This window comes from Oncorhynchus mykiss, chromosome 2 (assembly GCF_013265735.2).
Source record: "Oncorhynchus mykiss isolate Arlee chromosome 2, USDA_OmykA_1.1, whole genome shotgun sequence".
Classification (NCBI taxonomy): Eukaryota; Metazoa; Chordata; class Actinopteri; order Salmoniformes; family Salmonidae; genus Oncorhynchus; species Oncorhynchus mykiss.
This window is the reverse complement of record NC_048566.1, coordinates 69205826-69230004: the sequence shown is the minus strand read 5'-3', so window position 1 is coordinate 69230004 and position 24179 is coordinate 69205826. Positions and strand designations below refer to the sequence as shown.

Below are 24179 nucleotides of genomic sequence, written 5' to 3'. Positions count from 1 at the left end.
CCATTGCACCACAGACTGTCCAGAAGTTGGCGGATGCTTTAGTCCAGGTCTGGGAGGAGATCCCTCAGGAGACCATCCGCCACCTCATCAGGAGAATGCCCAGGCGTTGTAGGGAGTTCATACAGGCACGTGGAGGCCACACACACCACTGAGCCTCATTTTGACTTGTTTTAAGGACATTACATCAAAGTTGGATCAGCCTGTAGTGTGGTTTTCCACTTTCATTTTGAGTGTGACTCCAAATCCAGACCTCCATGGGTTGATACATTTGATTTCCATTGATGATTTTTGTGTGATTTTGTTGTCAGCACATTCAACTATGTAAAGAAAAAAGTATTTAATAAGAATATTTCATTCATTCAGATCTAGGATGTGTTATTTTAGTGTTCCCTTTATTTTTTTGAGCGGTGTATTTTGTAATGCTCGCACACGTACTGGGGTCGGTTTCTATTGAAAACCACTCAAAAACGAAACTGAAAGTAAACGCATTTTATTTGGTTTGTTTCACTTTATTGCAGCGATGCGACCAACGACCAACAGCTACATTTGGTAAATTATACTTTTGGCATACACTTATATTGGTTATAAAAAAAGGTAAATAGTTCATTGACTTTGTATATAGTAATAGGCTATACTTTACGTAGCAACCCATCCAAACGCGCGCCCAATACAAAGCAGATTTGTCGAATTAGATTATAATTTACTCAGCAGCCGATCCAAACGTGCACCCAAAACAACGCAGATTGTTACGGTGCATGGTATTTTCTTGTGAAGCAAGCCTATGTATTTGGGAACATGCAGTGTAACTATTTAGCTTTGCTCCATGTGAAATTGTTTGAGATTACGTTTAATCTATAACTAGATTATAACACAATCAAACTGACATTTATGTTATTGTAAAATGTAGCATAAACTTGTACAGCTGATGGAAGCAGAGGAAGATGTCCAGAGTGTATTAACACAAGAGACCCATGAGCTGGCAGACATTCTGGGCTATCAAGATGATGCAGTTCTCTCCAAACTCTATAAAGTGATGGACAGCAGAGCGCGGGAACGGCTCGTGCGCGCTGCCAGTCACAGAGAACGCATCCTGGAGATGTTGGGTTACTTCAGCACAGCAGACCCTGCTATGTGCCGCCAATTTCTTCAAATGGTCTGCATGCACTGCGACATGCCAATGCGCCTGGAATCTCGGCTGATGTCTGTGACCGGATCTGTGACTAGTGAGTAAGACATTGTGGTGCCTGCCCATACTGACCATCCAGAATATCCACACTATAGCCTAGTTATTCAGTTATGGGGAAGATGTTGATATCAGAGTGGGGTTTCCTTTCCATTTCCATCCCTCAAATGTTGACACCCAACAATAAACACCCCACTGACAATGCAGTAACTCTGTGGATAGAGTTAGGCTTAGTTTGAACCCATATTGGACGTTTGATTTGTTTGACTGTGCAGGTGATCCTTGGCCTACACTGGCAAGAGAGGCCCTATCCCTCTGTGATCCAGGTAATCAATCAATAATCACGTTTTACTGCAGCTGTTCAGTCAGTTTTTACCCTCTTTTTCCATAATAATTTAAGGGGATATGAAGTGTTTCATTTTTTGTGTAAGATGACACCTCTGTGTGATATTCAGGCAAGAAATGGGTCGAAGGTCCAACAGCAGATAACACACTAAAAACAGCATTAACATAGTTAAATACGTATGGAAAATAGTGGTTTTGTCTCAGACATAGCTGTTTTTAGATTGGTAATTTAGTCTAGCCAGCTATCTAAATTTGTACTAATGTGTACTAATGGCCAATACTGATGGGCTTGCAGGGCACGTGCCCAGGGGCCCTGACCTCCGGGGGGACCCCGTTGATTTTGTTAGTAATTTTGTTAGCCAAATCTCGCTTAGGGGCCCCCAAAAGGCCCTGGAGAAGGGTGTTTTATGCAATGCTTATGCAATTCTGTTTAACCACTGCGCTTCTTCATATTTTCCTGGGTTTCCCCTATATGTCCATTATTGGGTTCTCTCCATTTTGTTTTCTTCTCAGAAGAAGTAATTGAAAACAACAGCCATACCCTGGTTGATGAGTCTATAGCATCTCAAGGTTGGTGTGTAAAACGCCCACGAATAGGTAAGTACCAGTCTTTTCATGACACCCAATTTTTTAGGGGCATATCTCAGTAAGATTTCTTACGGAGTTTCAATTTTAAAGGACTTTCATACTGTGTGAGCTACATTTCAGATTACAGAGGTATCTTTGTCTTCACTTTATGAAAGTTGTTTGATTCGAAATTAGTACACAGTCACAAAATATATTTTGTAAACAAAGTCATGAACAGCCTCATAAACGTGTAGTCATGTAGCTTTGTTCAGGTCATGAGTATGTTGTGTGTTATTTTATAAGATATTATTTGTATGTCCAGACCACGTAGAAAGCTACAAGGCTGCTGTGAGGAGATTTCTACTGCAGAGGTGGGAGAGGGTGATGCAGGGTGTGGTGAAGGAGGTTCGTCTGGAAGAGGCCTGGGTCAGTCTGCGCCACAGAACCCATGTTAGACCCAGAGAAAGGGCTGATGGAGCTCTGAGCCCCTCAGAGCTTCCACAGGGGGACGAGGAGGGGACTGTGGAAGACAGGGTGACTGTTCACTCCCTCCTAGGTTCGGAAGCCCAGGTCACACTGCTGTTAGGCCAGGCAGGGTCAGGGAAGACACTACTGATGCACTGCCTTGGCCAGAAATGGACACAGGACGCCTCTCCCTCCTTTCACCTACTGATCCTGCTAGAGTTCCGCCAGCTCAACCTTGTGGCTCGGCCGCTCTCTCTGAAGGAGCTGCTCTTTCGCTTCTTCCTCCCACCAGAGGGTGGGGAGGAGGAGTGTACCGCTGTACTTGACTTCATCCTTGAAAACCCTGAGAAAATATGCTTGATCTTTGATGGCTACGATGAGTTTCACACTAAAATAACCCACTCAGGGAAACTGAACAGCTCATTTGACCCACTGTGCCCACTCCCCATGGCAGAGCTGATCTCAGGCCTGTGCAGTCGCAGAATCCTCCCAGGATGCACTCTGTTGATTACCTGCAGGCCTCGGGATGTGACAGACTTGGAGAGCTCTGTGGACTGCATTGGGGAGCTGCTAGGTTTCAACCAGCGCAGTGTGAAGGAATATGCTGAACAGTACTTCCAGGACAAGGGTCTAAATCTGAAGGAGAAGGCAGTGAGTCATCTACTGGCCAACCACCACCTCCTCACCATGTGTTACCTGCCAGCCCTCTGCCATATCTGCTGTGTGTGCCTGGATCACATATTCTCCAGTGGTGGGTCTGAGCTTTTACCCCAGCTTCCAAACACCCTCACCCAGGTCTACCTCCAGATCCTCTGTGCCTTTCTGAGCCGATGCCCAGGGAGCAGCACACCCCTGTTGCAGAGTCACAGGGCAGAGGTCACACTGCTGGGCCGCCTGGCCATGAGGGGCCTGGAGGGGAGCAAGATTGTGTTCTTGTCTGAAGAGGTTCCACCAGACCTGGTGGACTTCGCCACTAAGGCTGGTCTCCTCTCACAGGTGGACCTGACCCATGAGGATGGATCTAAAGGCCAGGGCTACACATTCATGCACCTCACCATGCAAGAGTTTCTGGGCGCGCTACACATCATGACCAGCGACGACATCACAGAGGCCCAGCTCAGGAAGAAGTTCAACCTCAAGACCCGCTGGACCACGAAATCAAACCCCAAGACGGTTTTCACTGACTCCCTCCATCTGTATGTTTGTGGGCTTGCTGCACCAGCCTGCTTCTCTTACCTGCTTCAGCTTGTTCGGGGAGATGGGGCTGTGGCGTGGGTGAAGAAACGCCTGGCACTAGTTCGCAAGTTGCTCCGAAGCCTGGCAATGAGCACCAACCTGACTGGGCCCAAGGTGGTGGAGCTGTGCCACTGTGTCCAGGAGACCCAGGATGCCCAACTGGCCAGGGAGATGGTGGGGTCGCGACCCTCCTTCGAACTAAGGAACATCACATTGAACCCTGTTGATCTGGATGCCCTGGCCTTTGTCGTCTCGTCTGCTGGAGTGGGCATCGGGTTGGACTTTGGAGCCTGTTCTATGGAGCTGGAGTGTCTCGATATTCTACCCAGCTGCCAGCACATCGACTTTCTAATGTGAGTTCATGACTCATTTATATATTGTGTACTAAACAAGGATAATCCTGCATGAAATTAATTTCCTCTTTTTTTAACCATCCCTCAGTTTTCGAAGCCGTAAGTATGATGACAGATTTGCAGATAAACTTTCTTGCATCCTTCCCAGACTACCAACCCTGAAAAGATTTGAGTGAGTCCTTCACTGAGTCACTCAGTTTTGAAATGATCAACTTTCAACGTTGTTTGTTTGTGTGTGGATGTATACGCGAATTGTCAAAGTGTGATGTGAATAATTCTGCTCCTCTTCCCCAGGTTTATCTGTGGTAACCTCACTGATGTGGGAGCTGCCAAACTTGCCAGAGCCCTGGAGAGCTGTCCACAGATCACAGAGCTCAAGTAAATTATTATTTACTTACCGTAACAACCAAAGATTATTACCACCACTTCAAGATTTTATAAACCCTTTTATCAGGATCTAACCAAACGTGGTTAAAGATGCAGTACCTTATTTGCCATGAAAGTACAGTTGGTCTGATTCGGTATCGAACAGGTTTTGCATTGTATAAAGTGATTTGTGTTGTCTGTCTGACAGTTTCAGTGACAACAGCCTGACAGACAGAGGAGTCAGGGAGATCGCTGACATCTTTCCCAAGCTGCCCAGTCTGGCCTCTGTCTCGTGAGTTTATTGTTTCCTTGACTGGATACTTTGCGTTGCATGATCCTAGCCATCTATTTATATTACAAGTGTCTCTTATTTCTACATTTCAGCAAGCTTGCACTTTAGTAATGTGGCCTATGTGTTTTGTATGTTTTCAGGTTGGGGAAGAATGGCTGCTCTCTGGAGAGTATCTACATCCTTCTAGAGAAGATCACTTCCAGCCCCTCCATCCAGGGACTCTATGCTGAGTGAGTTCAAACAATAGACACTTCCAGTGTTTACAAATAGACCCTCCAGTTGTAATCTGCATACTTCAGAAAGTATTCACACCCCTTGACGTTTTCCACATTTTGTTGTTACAAGGTGGGATTAAAAGGGATTTAATTGTGTGAGTTTTTCTGGGTAATGTCTAAGAGCTTTGCACACCTGGATTGTAGAACATTTGCACATTATTCTTTTTTTAATTCTTAAAGTTCTGTCAAATTGGTTGTTGATCATTGTTAGACAAGTCTTGCTTTAGATTTTCAAGCCAATTTTAGTCAAAACTGTAACTAGGCCACTCGGCGACATTCAATGTCATCTCGGTAAGCAACTCCAGTATATATATATATTTAGCCTTGTGTTTTAGGTTATTGTTCTGCTGAAAGGTGAATTTGTCTCCCAGTGTCTGTTGGAAAGCAGACTTAACCAGGTTTTCCTTTAGGATTTTGCCAGTGCTCAGCTATATTACGTTCCTTTTTATCCTAAAATAAACTCCCTTGCCGATGACAAGCATACCCATAACATGATGCAGCCATTACCATGCTTGAAAATATGAAGAGTGGTACTTTGTGACGTGTTGGACTTTCCCCAAACATAACGCTACCAAAAGGGGTAGGCAAAAGGCAGGTCGGGGACAGGCGAGAGTTCATAAACCAGGTCAGAGTCCAAACAGTACCAGGGGATAGACATACGAGGTCAGGACAGGCAGGGGTTCAGTGAACAGGTCCAAGTCCAAACAGTACAAGGGGATAGGCAGGCTCGAGGTCAGAACAGCCAGAGTGGTTAGGCAGGCGGATTTGGCGGTCAGGACAGGCAAGGGTAAAAACCAGGAGGGCTAGGAAAAAACAGACTGGGAAAAATAGGAGCTAGGAGAACCGCTGGTTGACCTGGCAAAACAAGACAAACTGGCACAGAGAGAGAAGGAACACAGATAAATACACCGGGGACTAATGGGGAAAACAGGAGACACAGGGAGGTGGGTGGAGACAATCACCAAGACAGGTGAAACCGATCAGGGTGTGACAGATCCATACAAATGTTTTTCCTATCACAGCCATTAAGCTCTAACTGTTTTAAAGTCACCATTGGCCTCATGGTTAAATCCCTGAGTGGTTTCCTTCCTTTCCTGCAACTGAGTTAGGAAGGACGCCTGCATCTTTGTAGTGACTGGGTGTATTGAGACACCATCCAAAGTGTAATTAAAAAACTTCACCATTATTTTTACCTATCTACCAATAGGTGCCCTTCTTTGCGAGGCATTGGAAAACCTCCCTGGTCTTTGTGGTTGAATCTGTGTATGAAATTTACTGCTCTACTTAGGGACCGAACATATATTTATATGTGTGGGGTACAGAGATGAGGTAGTGATTCAAAAATTATTTTAAACACTATTATTGCACACCTAGTGAGTCCATGCAACTTTACTCCTGAACTTATTTAGGCTTACCATAACAAAGGGGTTGAATACTTATTGACTCAAGACATTTCAGCTCTTCATTTCATATTAATTTGTAAAAAATGTTAAAAGAATCATTCCACTTTGGCATTATGGGCTATTGTGTGTAGGTCAGTGAAACAAAATCTCAATTTAATATATTTTAAACTTAGGCTGTAACACAAGAAAATGTGGAAAAGGTCAAGGGTGTGAATACTTTCTGAAGACACTGTAACTGAAAAAACAAATACTGGGGATGTAAACTACGTTTTTCTCTGTCTTTGCAGGGGAATGAAGGACGTCAGTGTCCTATTTGTCCCAAGCGTAGACATGAAATGGTGAGTTTCAATTAGTTTTAATGAGGTGAAATAAAAGAATATGCAACTTTCATTTATTTTTTGGTGTTTGGTGTACGAACAGGCCCATGAAAATCAAGCTCATGTTTCATAGCTCTTTGAGAAAATGTTGCATTTATTTCATTGTTTTTCTATGCTACATTTATGGAAATCTGTACTGTATCAATCAACCTGACCCCTTTTCTCTGCCTTTCTAATTGTCTCAAGTTCTATGGATAAAACTGGACTGACTGTCAGGTATGATATTCTCAATGTTGTTCTTATACAGAACCCAGGCTTTTATAAATGTATATTTCAATTGAGCTTCTGAATTCCTTGAGTAACATTGCTGTTGTTTTTTTTTCCTGTCTCTTTATGTGTCATCCAGCCTGTTGAACTGCAGATTCACTACTGACCAGATGAACAGACTGTGTCAGTTGCTAGTGAGATGTCCTGGTCTCTCTGTCCTGGAGTAAGTGAAAATGTACCCAGTGTCCTTGAACAAGTCAGATCAGACTGTGGATAAAGACAGAAAATAAGTTAAGACAATCTGACTTTCTGTTTGGCTTTATGTTGTAACCCCTGCAGTCTCTCAGGAGCCGACATCAAGGATGATACTCTCAAGGCCCTGACTGACTCTCTACAGGAGCTGAACATCTCCAAACAGATTGTGTAAGACTGATCATTAATTTCAAGTGTTCGACTTTTGATAAAGTCATGATCTTGTGCCTGTCCTATATTTTATATATATATATATATATATATATATATATATATATATATATATATATATATATATATATATAATTGTTTTTTTTTATTGTTTTTTTATATATATATATATATATATATATATACACACACACACACATACATATATATATATATATATATATATATATATGTATGTGTGTGTGTGTATATATATATATATATATATATATATATATATTATATGTGTTTGAACCCAGTCATGTAGCCTAATACGGTTGGTTATTGGTTGTGTCTTTACAGTCTGAATGAGATTCCCATATCTGTTGATGGGTTGATGGTTCTGACCAGTTTCCTGTCTGTATGTCCTGATGTGGTTCAAGTGGACATCAGGTATGTCCTGCATAACACCCCTTCATTTCTTAGATCGACCCAATATAGACTGCATCCCTTTTATTGTGTGTAAACTACAACCACACTAAAACCAGCACATTACCTCATTACTTCCTGGTGGCGTCACACTTCAGAGGGTGTCTCTGTCAAGTAGCTTGTGATAGGTCCAAACCAGACATTATAAACAAGCAATCAATTACGATACTGTGGTGCCTTTTATAATGTACAACTTCGATGATCATGATTTTTTAGAATGCTCTGAAAATGTTACCTTAACACTGACTGATGTGCATTTCCCCCATGTTTCCTCATGACAGCCTGCAGGACCCTGTGCGTGTGTCTATACTTTTTGCTGGGGGGATAGAGAAACAACATCCTGAGATGTCTAAGAAACTTCGGTATGTACAATATACAAATTGTTATATACTGTATTCACTGTGTATAACAATATGGATAATGGTTATAAAGTTATACGATATTGTCTCTTCTTTTCATCCTCGTTTCTCATTAACCCCTCTGTGTACAGTCTGATTGGCTGTGCTCTTCTTCCCCCTCACTTGGACCATCTGTGTGAGAATCTGACGGACTGCTCTGCTCTGACTCTGCTGGAGTAAGTGCTCTGAGTTGGGAAAAGAGAGTTGGTTTGTGAAAAGTTTAAGATAGTTGGGTTGTGAAAAGTTTCTCTGTTTGTGTCTGTTTACCCCCAATTGTTCTTTGCCTTTCTCAGTATTTCCAACAATTCTCTGGGAAACAAAGGTCTAAAGAAGTTGTTAGACCTCTTACCTCAGCTTAGCAACATCCAGGAAATCAAGTAAGAATTTCTTAGAACTTACCTATCCTCCCTTTCGTTTGCTTTAGCTTTTTTTGTTCAAAGCTATTTCTGGCCATAAAACCAGTGCTTGTACCCTCTATTTGGTGTAGTGTCAGTGAGAATGCAGTTAGCATGGAAGGGGTGGTGCTGCTAGCTGACACGCTCTGCTCACACAGGAACATGAGCGAAGTGAATGTCAGGTATTCACTTCCCCTATTTCTCTTTCTTTCTTTATTTATCTACAGTATATATCTCTGTGTCTATCTACCCACTGGGCACACACAGGTTGAATCAACGTTGTTTCCACATCATTTTAATGAAATTACGTTGAACCAATGTGGAATAAACATTGAATTGACATCTGTTCCCAGTGGATATCTATCTATACATCAATCAATCAATCTATCTACAGTGGGGCAAAAAAGTATTTAGTCAGCCACCAATTGTGCAATTTCTCCCACTTAAAAAGATGAGAGAGGCCTGTAATTTTCATCATAGGTACACTTCAACTATGACAGACAAAATGAGAAAATCACATTGTATGATTTTTAATGAATTTATTTGCAAATTATGGAGGAAAATAAGTATTTGGTCAATAACAAAAGTTTATCTCAATACTTTGTTATATACCCTTTGTTTGCAATGACAGAGGTCAAACGTTTTCTGTAAGTCTTCACAAGGTTTTCACACACTGTTGCTGGTATTTTGGCCCATTCCTCCATGCAGATCTCCTCTAGAGCAGTGATGTTTTGGGGCTGTTGCCGGGCAACACGGACTTTCAACTCCCTCCAAAGATTGTCTATGGGGTTGAGATCTGGAGACTGGCTAGGCCCCTCCAGGACATTGAAATGCTTCTTACGAAGCCACTCCTTCGTTGCCCGGGCGGTGTGTTTGGGATCATTGTCATGCTGAAAGACCCAGCCACGTTTCATCTTCAATGCCCTTGCTGATGGAAGGAGGTTTTCACTCAAAATCTCACAATACATGGCCCCATTCATTCTTTCCTTTACACGGATCAGTCGTCCTGGTCCCTTTGCAGAAAAACAGCCCCAAAGCATGATGTTTCCACCCCCATGCTTCACAGTAGGTATGGTGTTCTTTGGCTGCAACTCAGCATTCTTTGTCCTCCAAACACGACGAGTTGAGTTTTTACCAAAAAGTTCTATTTTGGTTTCATCTGACCATATGACATTCTCCCAATCTTCTTCTGGATCATCCAAATGCTCTCTAGCAAACTTCAGATGGGCCTGGACATGTACTGGCTTAAGCAGGGGGACACATCTGGCACTGCAGGATTTGAGTCCCTGGCGGCGTAGTGTGTTACTGATGGTAGGCTTTGTTACTTTGGTCCCAGCTCTCTGCAGGTCATTCACTAGGTCCCCCCGTGTAGTTCTGGGATTTTTGCTCACCGTTCTTGGGATCATTTTGACCCCACGGGGTGAGATCTTGCGTGGAGCCCCAGATCGAGGGAGATTATCAGTGGTCTTGTATGTCTTCCATTTCCTAATAATTGCTCCCACAGTTGATTTCTTCAAACCAAGCTGCTTACCTATTGCAGATTCAGTCTTCCCAGCCTGGTGCAGGTCTACAATTTTGTTTCTGGTGTCCTTTGACAGCTCTTTGGTCTTGGCCATAGTGGAGTTTGGAGTGTGACTGTTTGAGGTTGTGGACAGGTGTATTTTATACTGATAACAAGTTCAAACAGGTGCCATTAATACAGGTAACGAGTAGAGGACAGAGGAGCCTCTTAAAGAAGAAGTTACAGGTCTGTGAGAGCCAGAAATCTTGCTTGTTTATAGGTGACCACATACTTATTTTCCACCATAATTTCCTAATAAATTCATTAAATATCCTACAATGTGATTTTCTGGATTTTTTTTCTCATTTTGTCTGTCATAGTTGAAGTGTACCTATGATGAAAATTACAGGCCTCTCTCATCTTTATAAGTGGGAGAACTTGCACAATTGATGGCTGACTAAATACTTTTTTGCCCCACTGTATCTACAATTTATATCTATCTATAGTATACATCTATCTACAGTGTCTTGTGAAAGTATTCGGCCCCCTTGAACTTTGCGACCTTTTGCCACATTTCAGGCTTCAAACATAAAGATATAAAACTGTATTTTTTTGTGAAGAATCAACAACAAGTGGGACACAATCATGAAGTGGAACGACATTTATTGGATATTTCAAACTTTTTTAACAAATCAAAACCTGAAAAATTGTGTGTGCAGAATTATTCAGCCCCCTTAAGTTAATACTTTGTAGCGCCACCTTTTGCTGCGATTACAGCTGTAAGTCGCTTGGGGTATGTCTCTATCAGTTTTGCACATCGAGAGTCTGACATTTTTTCCCATTCCTCCTTGCAAAACAGCTCGAGCTCAGTGAGGTTGGATGGAGAGCATTTGTGAACAGCAGTTTTCAGTTCTTTCCACAGATTCTCGATTGGATTCAGGTCTGGACTTTGACTTGGCCATTCTAACACCTGGATATGTTTATTTTTGAACCATTCCATTGTAGATTTTGCTTTATGTTTTGGATCATTGTCTTGTTGGAAGACAAATCTCCGTCCCAGTCTCAGGTCTTTTGCAGACTCCATCAGGTTTTCTTCCAGAATGGTCCTGTATTTGGCTCCATCCATCTTCCCATCAATTTTAACCATCTTCCCTGTCCCTGCTGAAGAAAAGCAGGCCCAAACCATGATGCTGCCACCACCATGTTTGACAGTGGGGATGGTGTGTTCAGGGTGATGAGCTGTGTTGCTTTTACGCCAAACATAACGTTTTGCATTGTTGCCAAAAAGTTCAATTTTGGTTTCATCTGACCAGAGCACCTTCTTCCACATGTTTGGTGTGTCTCCCAGGTGGCTTGTGGCAAACTTTAAACAACACTTTTTATGGATATCTTTAAGAAATGGCTTTCTTCTTGCCACTCTTCCATAAAGGCCAGATTTGTGCAATATACAACTGATTGTTGTCCTATGGACAGAGTCTTCCACCTCAGCTGTAGATCTCTGCAGTTCATCCAGAGTGATCATGGGCCTCTTGGCTGCATCTCTGATCAGTCTTCTCCTTGTATGAGCTGAAAGTTTAGAGGGACGGCCAGGTCTTGGTAGATTTGCAGTGGTCTGATACTCCTTCCATTTCAATATTATCGCTTGCACAGTGCTCCTTGGGATGTTTAAAGCTTGGGAAATCTTTTTGTATCCAAATCCGGCTTTAAACTTCTTCACAACAGTATCTCGGACCTGCCTGGTGTGTTCCTTGTTCTTCATGATGCTCTCTGCGCTTTTAACGGACCTCTGAGACTATCACAGTGCAGGTGCATTTATACGGAGACTTGATTACACACAGGTGGATTGTATTTATCATCATTAGTCATTTAGGTCAACATTGGATCATTCAGAGATCCTCACTGAACTTCTGGAGAGAGTTTTCTGCACTGAAAGTAAAGGGGCTGAATAATTTTGCACGCACAATTTTTCAGTTTTTGATTTGTTAAAACAGTTTGAAATATCCAATAAATGTTGTTCCACTTCATGATTGTGTCCCACTTGTTGTTGATTCTTCACAAAAAATACAGTTTTATATCTTTATGTTTGAAGCCTGAAATGTGGCAAAAGGTCTCAAAGTTCAAGGGGGCCGAATACTTTCGCAAGGCACTGTATCTACAGTATATATCTTGTATGTCTGTCTGTCTGTGTCTCTATCTGTCTATATCATTATCCTCTCTCTTGTGTAAAATGAGCATGGTAAAAAGTTATTGAAATCATATTATGTTTGATTAGTATTTATTTTATTTTATACAAATGTTAAATTTATCAGTCACGGGGGGAAGAAGCTGTTCCTGAAATTCCATTCCAGTAAAAGGTAATAAAGTTGTTTCTGTCAGTATACCAATTCTGTATCTCATTTGGATGGTGTAGTCCAAATAACAACTCACTGAATCACTTTCATTTTAGAATACAATCAGAAGCACTCAGGACCTCACCAGATATGGAACAGGATAAGAAACTCAGGTAGGACACTAAAGTTTTAGACAGAAGTCTTAACATGCAAATTACTTTCTGAATTGCTGTTGTCCATTTAATATCCCATTCACTTTACCCTGCAATATAATCCCAAGCTTGTGTTTTTTTTTAGTCTAACTCACAGTGATATCCAGCCCACTGACATGACCAGGCTGTGTAGAAGACTGGTACAGTGTCCCGGCCTACTGAAGCTAGAGTGAGTTCTTATTTTACCTCTAATTATGTCTATGTTCTGTCTCTGTCTTTCATGGTTACCTATAATATACTGTATTGTGCAATATCTATGTATAGTTTCTATGTTCTACTCCCTCCTTCTTCTTAGTGTGTTACATGTATGATGTTTTCCTCCTTCTCAATCCTCTAAAACCATTCTGCCGGTCTGTTGTTTCAGTTTCTCCCATGGATCCCTGAAGGACGATGCCATTGAAAATCTATTGAATATCCTGCCTAAGATGACATCTCTTCAGCTGCTCAAGTGAGAATTATTCACCCTGATCAGTAATGATAATCTCAGGGCCACAACACCAGTAAGGTGTTAATTTCTCGTCATTCTCTTCCGCCCCTCTTCCCTGCCTCCCACAGTATGAGCCATGTCCAGATGTCTACGGACGGAGTGTTGTTATTGGTCAGATCTCTGATAGACTGTCAGCGTGTCAGAGCTGTGGAACTCAGGTATGTACGGCTCATCAATCATTCATGTGGTTCATACATTTGGGTTTATATGCACAGTATGAACTGTGTTTAGGTAAATTACCTTACATTTTGATGTACTTCTAAGGCCCCAAGGAGAAGCGTTCATCAAGTTTGTCAACATGAAAGCAGAACAAGCAACTTGCAGGTGAATGCGGTTTATCTGCTCATACTGTTCCCATGTATAAAAATTTTATATTACATTACAGAAATAAGGTTTTAGGTTAATTAAGCTGTATTTAATCAGTCACATACAGTTATTCTTCTCTCTAACCTGGTTAAAACCTGACCTCATGTCTGTCTGTCTATCTCTCTGCCACCTCTGCAGACTCACCCAGTACACACTGAGCAGTGGGGATGTGGAGAAACTCTCTGGGATCCTGGAGCAGTGTCCTCATTTGTCTGACCTGGAGTGAGTGTCCCTGTCCCTTTCCCTAATACACATCCCTGTCCCTGGGTCACTGCCCAAATTTTTGCAAAAATATCCGTGCTTATAAATGATGTACTCGCAACTACTGCACTATATTCCCATAAATACCTTACACTACTAGAGTATATGCCCCAACCAATGGTCAAACTGTGTTTTCCCTCACTGAACATTTTAGGGTGTATTTTGTGGCTGTTTTTCAATACATTTTCAACCAACCTTTCTCATAATGGATAATAACCCATTATTTTCAACGGTGCAGTTTATCCAGTAACCTCCTGAGAGACGAGGGAGTGAAGAGCTTTGTGGATTCTCTGCCAAGGCTGCGGATTGCCAGCTCAGTGAAGTAAGACTCATTGCAACACCCTTCCTTCCTTCAGTCCATACAGTGAACTCCATTACCACTAGTGCTGGTCTGCCTCCCTGAGTGCTAGCAGATGCATCTGTTCTAGCTTTGTGGAGGTTAGTTGTGCTTGCTTGTACAGCTGTATGTGTTTCTCTCTACAGTCTTAATGATAACAGACTGACCCAGATGGGGGCGCTCTACCTGGTGAACACAGTGATGACCTGTGAGAAGGTGGCTGCAGTTGAAGTCAGGTAAAATTCTATTCAACAATACCATGTTGGCAAACTGAACATTTACTTGTCTAGACCCCCATATATATAGTATGAAAGTCTGTGTCACTTTTTATGTCTGTCTGTAGTTTGGGAACTGAGGAGAGGTCGGTCATCCGCTTTGAACAGGACAGTGACTGTGGCAAAACTCTGAGGTAGGACAACAAGTCTACTACTTTCTACTCATAAAATCAGTTAAAGCAGTCACAGAAACACCATAGTGTAAACTCATTTAGCTAGTGGAACAGGAAGCATTGTTTATTTTGCTCCCAGAAAAATAAAACTCATATCGAAACTGAAAGGATTGCTTGTATAAATTATATCAAACCTCTTCCATATGACTCATGGGCATGACCTCTATCTCTTCAGTCTTTCACCTTCTCATTCTCTCTCTCTCTACTTCATGTTTCCTGAACCCTGCAGTCTGAGAGAGTGTCATTTTGGGGCTGACCATCTGCAGAGACTAGCAGAGATTCTGACACGCTGTGCTGCTCAGTTGGTCAAGCTGAGGTGAGAATGGGACTGGGAGAATTGCTTTACCCAAGGTTATTATAGTAAATGAAAACGAAAACAAATCATGAACAAACTATTTAGTAAACAGAAATGAAATAATTAACAAATCGGTTTGAATAAATAAAACTATACTGAAGCTATGACATTTGACTCCAAAATGAACTAAAATAGAAACATCATGAATTATGCTCAGTTTTATTTTTTCTTCAACTTTGGGCAAAACAATCTAATGAGGTTTTCAAGACCTTGGTGGGTTTTTGCAACCAGGAGGTAAATGCAACGAGGAGATAGCAATGTTTCAAATAGGCCTAGCTTGTGAATCACAATCACTAGCTAACAGGGAAAAAGAGTGGCTAGATAGCTAATTTGATTCTTCTAACATGTACTACTAAAGTTAAAAAACATTGTATTGGTGTAAACGTCGGCGAGATAGTTTCCGTCCAACATATTTTTTACTCCAGTATTCCTTTTAAATCCAAGTCACATTGATATTGACTTTAATTTAAACCTAACCTATGACCTTACCCATCACCTTATGTATTAGCCTACTGCCCTCCAGTTGCAAGAGGTAAAATCCTAAATCCCACGCATAAAATTACACAACACAAATGGCTCCAAGCCTCCCACACATGCTTTCTGTCCTTAACATTGTAACTAAAACTAATTCATATAAAAATGAAATATAACTAAAGAAAAAATAGCAAATTAGGTCTGAAAATGACCTAAAACTAAACTGAATTTCAAATAATAATTGAAAAACGAATAGAAATTAACTCAAATTAAAAAACACAAAACTATAATAACCTTGGCTTGACCTTTGCGATAATTAACCTGCAGCTCGTCAAATTTGATACCACTGAAATTGACAAAATTACAGAAGTGCAGTGTCTGACAATATGAGGAGAGGATAATGTGATTCTGGGTAATGATGCAGGGTGAGGAACAGTGTTTTCTGTCTTGTATGTAGGTTATCCTGTAACACCCTGCAGAGAGAAGGCCTACTGGCTCTGCAGAACAGCCTGACAACCCTGTCCTCATTACGCACCCTGGAGTGAGCCACACAAATGTACAGTTGAAGTCGGAAGTTTACATACACTTAGGTTGGAGTCATTAAAACTCGTTTTTCAACCACTCCACAAATTGTTAACAAACTATTGGCAATTCGGTTAGGACATCTACTTTGTGCATGACACAAGTAATTTTTCCAACAAAAGTTTACAGACCGATTATTTCACTTAAAATTCACCTTATCACAATTCCAGTGGGTCAGAAGTTTACATACACTAAGTTGACTGTGCCTTTAAACAACTTGGAAAATTCCAGAAAATGATGGCATGGCTTTAGAAGCTTCTGATAGGGTAATTGACATAATTTGAGTCATTTGGAGGTGTACCTGTGTATGTATTACAAGGCCTACCTTCAAACTCAGTGCCTCTTTGCTTGACATGATGGGAAAATAAAATAGAAATCAGCCAAGACCTCAGTGTAGCCCTCCACAAGTCTGGTTCATCCTTGGGTGCATTTTCTAAACGCCCTTATGGTACCACGTTCATCTGTACAAACAATTCTACGCAAGTATAAACACCATGGGACCACGCAGCCGTCATACCGCTCAGGAAGGAGACACGTTCTGTCTCCTAGAGATGAACGTACTTTGGTGCAAAAAGTGCAAATCAATCCCAGAACAACAGCAAAGGACCTTGTGAAGATGCTGGAGACCCAGATACAAAAATATCTATATCCACAGTAAAACAAGTCCTATATTGACATAACCTGAAAGGCCACTCAGCAAGGAAGTGCCGCTGCTCCAAACCCGCCATAAAAAAAAGTCAGACTACAGTTTGCAACTGCACATGGGGACAAAAAATCGCACTTTTTGACCATAATGACCATTGTTATGTTTGGAGGAAAAAGGGGGAGGCTTGCAAGCCGAAGAACACCATCCCAACCGTGAAGCACGAGGGTGGGGGTGCTTTGCTGCAGGAGGGTCTGGTGCACTTCACAAAATAGATGTCATCATGAGGATGGAAGATTATGTGGATATATTGAAGCAACATCTCAAGACATCAGTCAGGAAATTAAAGCTTGGTCGCAAATGAGTCTTCCAAATGGACAATGACCCCAAGCATACTTCCAAAGTTGTGGCAAAATGGCTTGAAGACAACAAAGTCAAGGTATTGGAATGGCCATCACAAAGCCCTGACCTCAATCCTATAGAACATTTGTGGGCAGAACTGAAAAAGTGTGTGCGAGCAAGGTGTCCTACAAACCTGACTCAGTTACACAACCTCTGTCAGGAGGAATGGGCCAAAATTCACCCACTTTATTGTGGGAAGCTTGTGGAAGGCTACCTGAAATGTTTGACCCAAGTTAAACAATTTAAAGGCATTGCTACCAAATACTAATTGAGTGTATGTTAACTTCTGACCCACTGGAAATGTGATGAAAAAAATTAAAGCTGAAATAAATCATTCTCTACTATTATTCTGACATTTCACATTCTTAAAATAAAGTGGTGATCCTAACTGACCTAAGACAGGGAATTTTTACTAGGATTAAATTTCAGGAATTGTGAAAAACTGAGTTTAAATGTATTTGGCTAAGGTGTATGTAACCTTCCGACTTCAACTGTACACACCAAGTTATTGAATGCAAAATGAGTGCCTTTTTTACTCTGATTTACTTAAGAATAAGAAACAACGGACTGAGTGTTCAGGTGATTGAAGACTTGGTGAAGCAGCTGAGGTGTGGTCACGTCCAACGCTACATCAGGTGAGGAGGAGGATATGGGAATGGCATGTGGTGTCTGTGTATTTGTGTGTGGGATTTCTTGCATGAGTGTGTAATGCCTCGGAGTTAAGTCTCTGTATTAATTTCCCATCAGTATTGAGGAGCCATGGATCACAGCAGAAGCAGCTGTAAACCTGCTCTCCTGCTGCTTGAACCTGAACCCCAACATACACACCATCGGGTGAGAAATCATTGTTTTTATTTTACCTTTATTTAACTAGGCATGTCAGTTAAGAACTAATTGTTATTTACAATGGTGGCCTACTCCGTCCAAACCCGGACGACGCTGGGCCAATTGTGCTCCACCCTATGGGACTCCCAATCACAGCCGGATGTGATGCAGCCTGGATTTGAACCAGGGACTGCAGTGACGCCTCTTCCACTGAGATGCAGTGATTTAGAGCGCTCAGCCAAACGCTGCGCCAACCAATGTTGGCATTCGGGCATTCATGTTGGCATCAGGTCATATTTAAGTATAGGAAAATAGAACATGACATGCATAATGGATGTGTGAACTTGTTTTGCAGGGTCAATAATTCCACTGTACACATTACTTTGGAAGAATGCCAAAATCCCACTGCTACCAGGTAAAGCTGAAAGACGATTACGTTGTCTATTTCCAAAATAATTTTTTAGATGCGAACATAAAGATAACACACACTTTCCGTTTTGACTGAGCTGCCTTTATTTGAGTTTCAGTGGTGGCACTTCTACAGACATGTCTGGCTCTCTGTCTACGGTGACCATAAGGTGAAAGTATCTTCCTCTAGTATTCCTACATCAACAGGAATGTGTATGAGCTGGCTCAGAACTGGTTACTGCATTTGAGCTCTCCCTATCATATCTCCTGCCTCTTGTGTCTTTCAGCCTGGTAGACTGTGCAGTGCAAGGGCACCACCTAGTGTCTTTGCAGACTGTGTTCCAGAGGTGTGTTCTGCTACAGGAACTAGAGTAAGTATCTGTGAGAAACAGACCTGGCAATACTTTGGACGTAGTGAAAGTGATTCTAATGTCTAATTTAGTTTTACGTTATACATATTTCTTATTTTCCTCTTTAGTTTGTCATACAACAGCATTGGTAGAGTGGGAGCAGAGTTCCTCTGCTCTGTCCTACCATCCTTAGCTAGTCTGCGGAAACTCAGGTAAGGCTGAAGTTATGGATTTTGGGGGTTGGAAAGGCTTTACAGGGTTTTGATGACCGAGGATGACTATCTTAGGCTACACATGAAAAACATGTATTTTATTTTTTCCTAGTCTTGAAACAAAAGAAACCTCTGAAGATGTGGTATTGCTCCTTGCCGAGGGGTTGTTGCAGGCTAAAAGCATTGAGAGCTTGAAGTAAGTGATTGTCATTCATCCCCTATGCCTACTTTTTATTTTTCGTTCCTGACCCTGACCTGTCACCACTCTCTCCTGTCTCCCTCAGTTTGTCTGGTCATATGATTACTGACAGAGAAGCTGTAGCTCTGACCAGAACACTCCAAAACCTTCCTCATCTCAGAACAATCAAGTAAGAACTCTTGTATCCTTGTATTCAACCACCTGGCCAGTGATACAACAATACTAATGCTGTGCCCTCTGTCCCCTAGTCTGTCCCTCTGCTATGGTTGGACACCAGCAGGGGCCTTGGAGCTGGTGAGAGGGCTGGGACGGTGCCTCTCTCTGGAAGGGATCAGGTAAATTATTATTATTGTTATTATTATTATTATTATTATTAAGGGCATGAGTTAAATATCTGTATCCTGTCCACAGCCTTGACTCTGTACAGCTGGATGAGGAGAGCACAGTGTGCCTGGCCCAAGGTCTCCATGCTATGACCTCCTTGAAGAGGCTGAAGTGAGTAGAGCTTCCTGACTGAGAATGTAGTGGGCTTTGCTGTGCCTGAGACAGATTTGGTGTAGAGTGTTATCTTTACCAATGATATGTGATCCGCCCCGTAGTCTGAATAAGAAAGTTACCATGGTGACTGGATCCCCATGGGTGGGGGCCACTCTGGTCCTGCTGGCCTCTCTGGAGGGGCTCAGAGGGATGGAGGAGCTAGAGTGAGTAGAACCACGATAACACAAATGTCAAGTAGTATCTGACTTCTGCATGGACTAGACATCACGTTTGATGTGGTATTGTCAATGTGTGTCTGGCCTGCAGGTTGGATGGGATGAGGATTTCAGATAATGGAGTGGAGGAGCTTATCAAACACCTGCCCACCTGGTCAGGCCTGAGGAAGATCAGGTAGGGATTATTGGACTGGAGGAATGGATGGGGAATGGCCCTGGACAAAAAATAGACTGCATCATTAATGTGTCAAATGAAGCTAAGATATGCATCAGGAATCTGTCACATGACCTGATCTTAGAACGTGTCAAAGTGTCAGCTAATATTCCAATGGGCTTCAACATTGGTGTGTGTGGGATTTAGGCAGACAGTTGTAGATGTATCATCAGAAAGGTATAAAGCTGGTTCAAAGTGCTGATTTATTTGTTATTGCAACATCATTATATAATTATGTTTTCTCCATCACAAAGTCCAGCTGATTCTACTTCCTGAACTGTTGCAGAGGAAACATACTGCTGTAACACTATGAGATATGATATGAAATGGACACATATTCCTCTCAATGATTAGAAGATGGAGAATGTTGGTCCATATCTCTATAGACTATATAAAACACACCACCAGCCTCTTTCCTTTTTTGTGTCTCAGCCTGTCAGGGAACTGCATCAGTGACCAAGCAGGAGAGAGGCTGGTCCAGGCCCTGACAACCTGCACAGCACTGGAGGAGCTCAAGTAAGGCCAAGCCCGAACTATAAATCCAAAGTGCCCTATTTCCACTGGGCTTTCACAATGACCAAAGTAACATTTTGAATTTTGACTGCAAACAATGCACCGTCTGACCTATGACTTTATATCCCAGTCTGTCAAGGAATAATCTCAGCCTTGCCTGTGCTGCCAAGATGGGACAAGTTCTGCCCACTCTCACTCACTTCAGGGTTCTAGAGTAAGTCTATTACCATCAGTTTTTGTGTGTGGTTTGGGTCATGTTACATTTATTTATTGATTCTATGTGATGTAACTGCAACCCTAACACTTGTTTATGTTCATGGTTGTGGTTTTGTGAAAAGTCTCTCAGAGAACGAGATTGGTACAAAAGGATCTGTCAGTATCTCCAAAGCCTTGATCTCCATGAAGTATTTGACAAAGATACAGTAAGATATATATCTATGTGTAATCCGCTATAATAGATACTGTGTATTCCCTGCCCAAGAGACAAGCTTTTAATGTATTTAATGTACTAGTTGTCTTCCAGCTTGACCTCCATAGGGACTTCAGAGCTTGCTGGTCTGGCTGACAGCCTGGCTCACTGTGTCTGTGCAGAGGATGTCAGGTAAGGGAAATCCAGACAGCAAAGAGCAATATTCATCATGATCCGAATATTCACGACTGATTTGACCATGTTTCCTCGCTCCCTTTTTCACTCCCTGTCCATTTTGTCAGTTTTGCGTGGAATGATTGTGGCGATGATGTCGCAGTGAAGCTTGCCGAGGTTTTACCACAATGCCAGAAGCTAAGGAGACTTGAGTGAGTGCTAAGTGTACGCTTTTACATTGACATGTTTTCAAAGGATTTTATAATCAGATGTGTTTTTTATGTCTTTGATTTTAGTCTAGAGTCTAACAGTATCAGCACTATTGGAGCAGAGGCACTTGCCAGAAGCTTACACTCTTGTCCATCAGTTGAAGTGATCAGGTAAACAACTTGGAAGTTTTTTGTTGGTAAACTGTCAATTGTATAAATGTATTATACTGGCTATTAATTTGGATACTGCCTTTATTGTGTGCAATGCCATTTGTAAAAATGTCCTATCTCTGTGTTTGACCAGACTGTGGAGGAATTTTATTTCTACCAGTGATGCCCAGAAACTGAGACAGAGGGAGAAGAGGCTCAACTTCTCCTCCACATAGTCTAAGATCTAATCTCACTCATTCAGTGTGTCAGCAGAACAGTAAACTTGCACTTTTATTTTTGTTTTATGCACTTAAAGTTGATTTTGTTTACATGTCATCAAATTCAAACAAACAATAATATCATCCAGGAGGAGGAGGAACAGTGAACCTTTATTCCAACCCTGGTAAGAGGATATAAGAGACAAATCTCCCTTTATACATCTTCCTTCCTCTTCCTGGACAATCGGCTCATAGTCTCTTTCCACTCTCGTATTTATTTCTGGATTAATTTTGAATCAGGAATTTATTGATTGTTTGTGTTTTGCTAAAAACAAATATCCACCTCAGGTAGAAAGTGTGAGCAAATGACAAACTAATAACTCAAGTTTATGCTTCAGGTGTTCCCGCTCTCTATCTTGGTTTGTAAAACTTGAACTATTTATGTGATGTTGATCTCTCCCCAAATGTTAACTAAGCATTGAGGTAGAGTTGAAATATTGTTTTTCTGATGGAAGCCACTGCTTGGTGTGATTTTTATTTCTTACACTTTAGTTCTCTTGCACTGCTGGGTTCTAATGTCACTGCTCATGGTTCACTGTTATGTCATTAGATGTATTTCTGCTCATCTGCTAATTTATTTCTTATTCCTCACACTTGTTTTTGTAATGTTCATGTTTTAATCTCACATGCACTTTGGTCTAATAAAGTGTGAGACGTCTTTTTCATATTCCATGTAAATAGGGATTTTCTTTATCTGAACATACCTCTAGATGGCAATATACTCAACAGGAGGTTATATTGTTAATCAGTAGGGGAAATAAACTGGGTGCCTTCATTTGAAATGTTTAGAGTGTATTATGTTTTTGTCTTGTTAATCTGACAAAATAACCCGAACTGACCAGAGAATTTTTACCCGAATCCGAATGGACCCAATGACAACTGGACTCGACCCATATCCTAGACCAGACTGGACCCGAGTGACAGAAAAATAGTTTTATCAGCCAAGTTGCTTTTCTGGTTAACGAATAGTTCAATTCTTTATATGTTGGCTAAGCATTCTATAAAGTCAATAAATTCACCTTATTAGTGTGAAATAAATATGCTATAGGCTATGCAGAGCCGGGTCCACTCAGTTCTATCAGCTGTAGTTCATAAACCCAGGACTTGATGACAATCAAACAGGACCTGACCCAATAGAAAAGTTAGACTTTTGGACCTGGACAATTGACTGTAGCTGTCTTAAGATGAATGCACCAACTAAGTTGCTCTAGATAAGAGCATCTGCTAAATGTTTTACATACAGATCCCATATTACGGTGTTGAATTATAAAATATTGATGTCACAAATTAATTATTTGTGCAGTTCTTTATTAAAAATGTCGTTTTTTTTTTAAACATTTGACTGTAAAACCTAGCAGTACTAATTTATCTGCGAGTGAGATTGATATATATTATCAGGACTCCGGATAAGACCCAGATGCAGACAGTTCGAATCCCAGATGTTTATCACAAAACGGGGCAGGCGAACGACTGGTCAAGGGACGGTCAACACGCTGGTAGGTTTTACAAGACGAACTGGCAATAGACACAGAAAACACAGGTATAAATGCACAGGGGATATTGGGGAAATGGGCGACACCTGGTGGGGGGTGGAGACAAGCACAAGAAGGATGAAACGGACCAGGGTGTGACATTTTTAGCGTTTTGCCAAAAAACATTTGTCTCTGAAATGAAACCATCAAGTGATAGATTTTAAACAAATACTGTCATTGAACATGCCAATGATTAGATAGTGAAAAAACGAATCTCTTCCATAAGTTCTTTAAACAATAAAAGCTAATTTACCAACATTTCTGAAAATTGATACATTATAGCGTTTTGGAACTAAATAAACTCTTCAGTCAGAGCTAAAAGTCTGATGGCACTGGCGCCTATAACGCCCAGACTATCTTAGGTCGTATCGTTACATCAAAAAAGCAAAATCGGCTATTTATCAGAAACAAAACACTAACCACAAGTTGCAAAAAACGTACACCGAGTGAACCAAACATATTGAGTTGCACCTCCACCCACCCCCCTTTTTCCCTCAGAACAGCCTCAATTCAATTCGTCGGTTCATGGACTCAATAAGTTGTACAACGCGTTCCACAGGGATGCTGGCCCATGTTGACTCCAATGCTTCCCACAGTTGTGTCAAATCGTCTGGATGTCCTTTGGGTGGTGGAGCATTCTGAATACACAAGGGAAACTGTTGAGCGTGAAATACCCTGCAGCGTTGCCGTTCTTGACACACCGCCAGGCACCTACTTCCATATCCCATTCAAAATCCCTCAAATATTTTGTCTTGCCCGTTCACCCTCTGAATGGCACAATCCATGTCTCAGTTGTCACAAGGTTTAGAAATCTTTCTTTAACCTTTCTCCCCCTTCATCTA

The 24179-nt window shown here is 41.5% G+C and overlaps 1 protein-coding gene across 10 annotated transcripts; it reads left to right on the top strand.

The window, feature by feature from the left end:
• Window positions 1-449: 449 nt before the first annotated feature.
• Window positions 450-22582, top strand: nlrc5 (NLR family, CARD domain containing 5). 10 transcript variants are annotated; one of them, XM_036954356.1, is made up of 48 exons: window positions 450-549; window positions 908-1223; window positions 1459-1509; window positions 2045-2125; window positions 2418-4149; window positions 4238-4321; window positions 4444-4527; window positions 4724-4807; window positions 4948-5037; window positions 6773-6823; window positions 7049-7078; window positions 7209-7292; window positions 7409-7492; window positions 7835-7924; window positions 8242-8322; window positions 8451-8534; window positions 8652-8735; window positions 8846-8935; window positions 12564-12608; window positions 12701-12757; window positions 12882-12965; window positions 13161-13244; window positions 13352-13441; window positions 13548-13607; window positions 13788-13871; window positions 14149-14232; window positions 14394-14483; window positions 14591-14656; window positions 14925-15011; window positions 17703-17786; window positions 17899-17985; window positions 18332-18391; window positions 18504-18554; window positions 18672-18755; window positions 18863-18946; window positions 19059-19142; window positions 19231-19314; window positions 19394-19480; window positions 19557-19640; window positions 19745-19846; window positions 19950-20033; window positions 20505-20588; window positions 20716-20799; window positions 20924-21007; window positions 21109-21186; window positions 21297-21380; window positions 21465-21548; window positions 21682-22582. In XM_036954356.1, the coding sequence occupies exons 2-48, from the start codon at window positions 926-928 to the stop codon at window positions 21761-21763; spliced, it is 5568 nt and encodes a 1855-aa protein (XP_036810251.1). In that variant the 5' UTR covers window positions 450-549; window positions 908-925; the 3' UTR covers window positions 21764-22582. The 10 variants fall into 10 exon arrangements, 9 of the variants coding, with proteins under 9 accessions (XP_036810251.1, XP_021425721.2, XP_036810261.1 ...); XM_021570046.2 differs by having other exon boundaries at window positions 2042-2125; XM_021570054.2 differs by having other exon boundaries at window positions 466-549; window positions 923-1223; window positions 2042-2125.
• Window positions 22583-24179: the final 1597 nt, after the last annotated feature.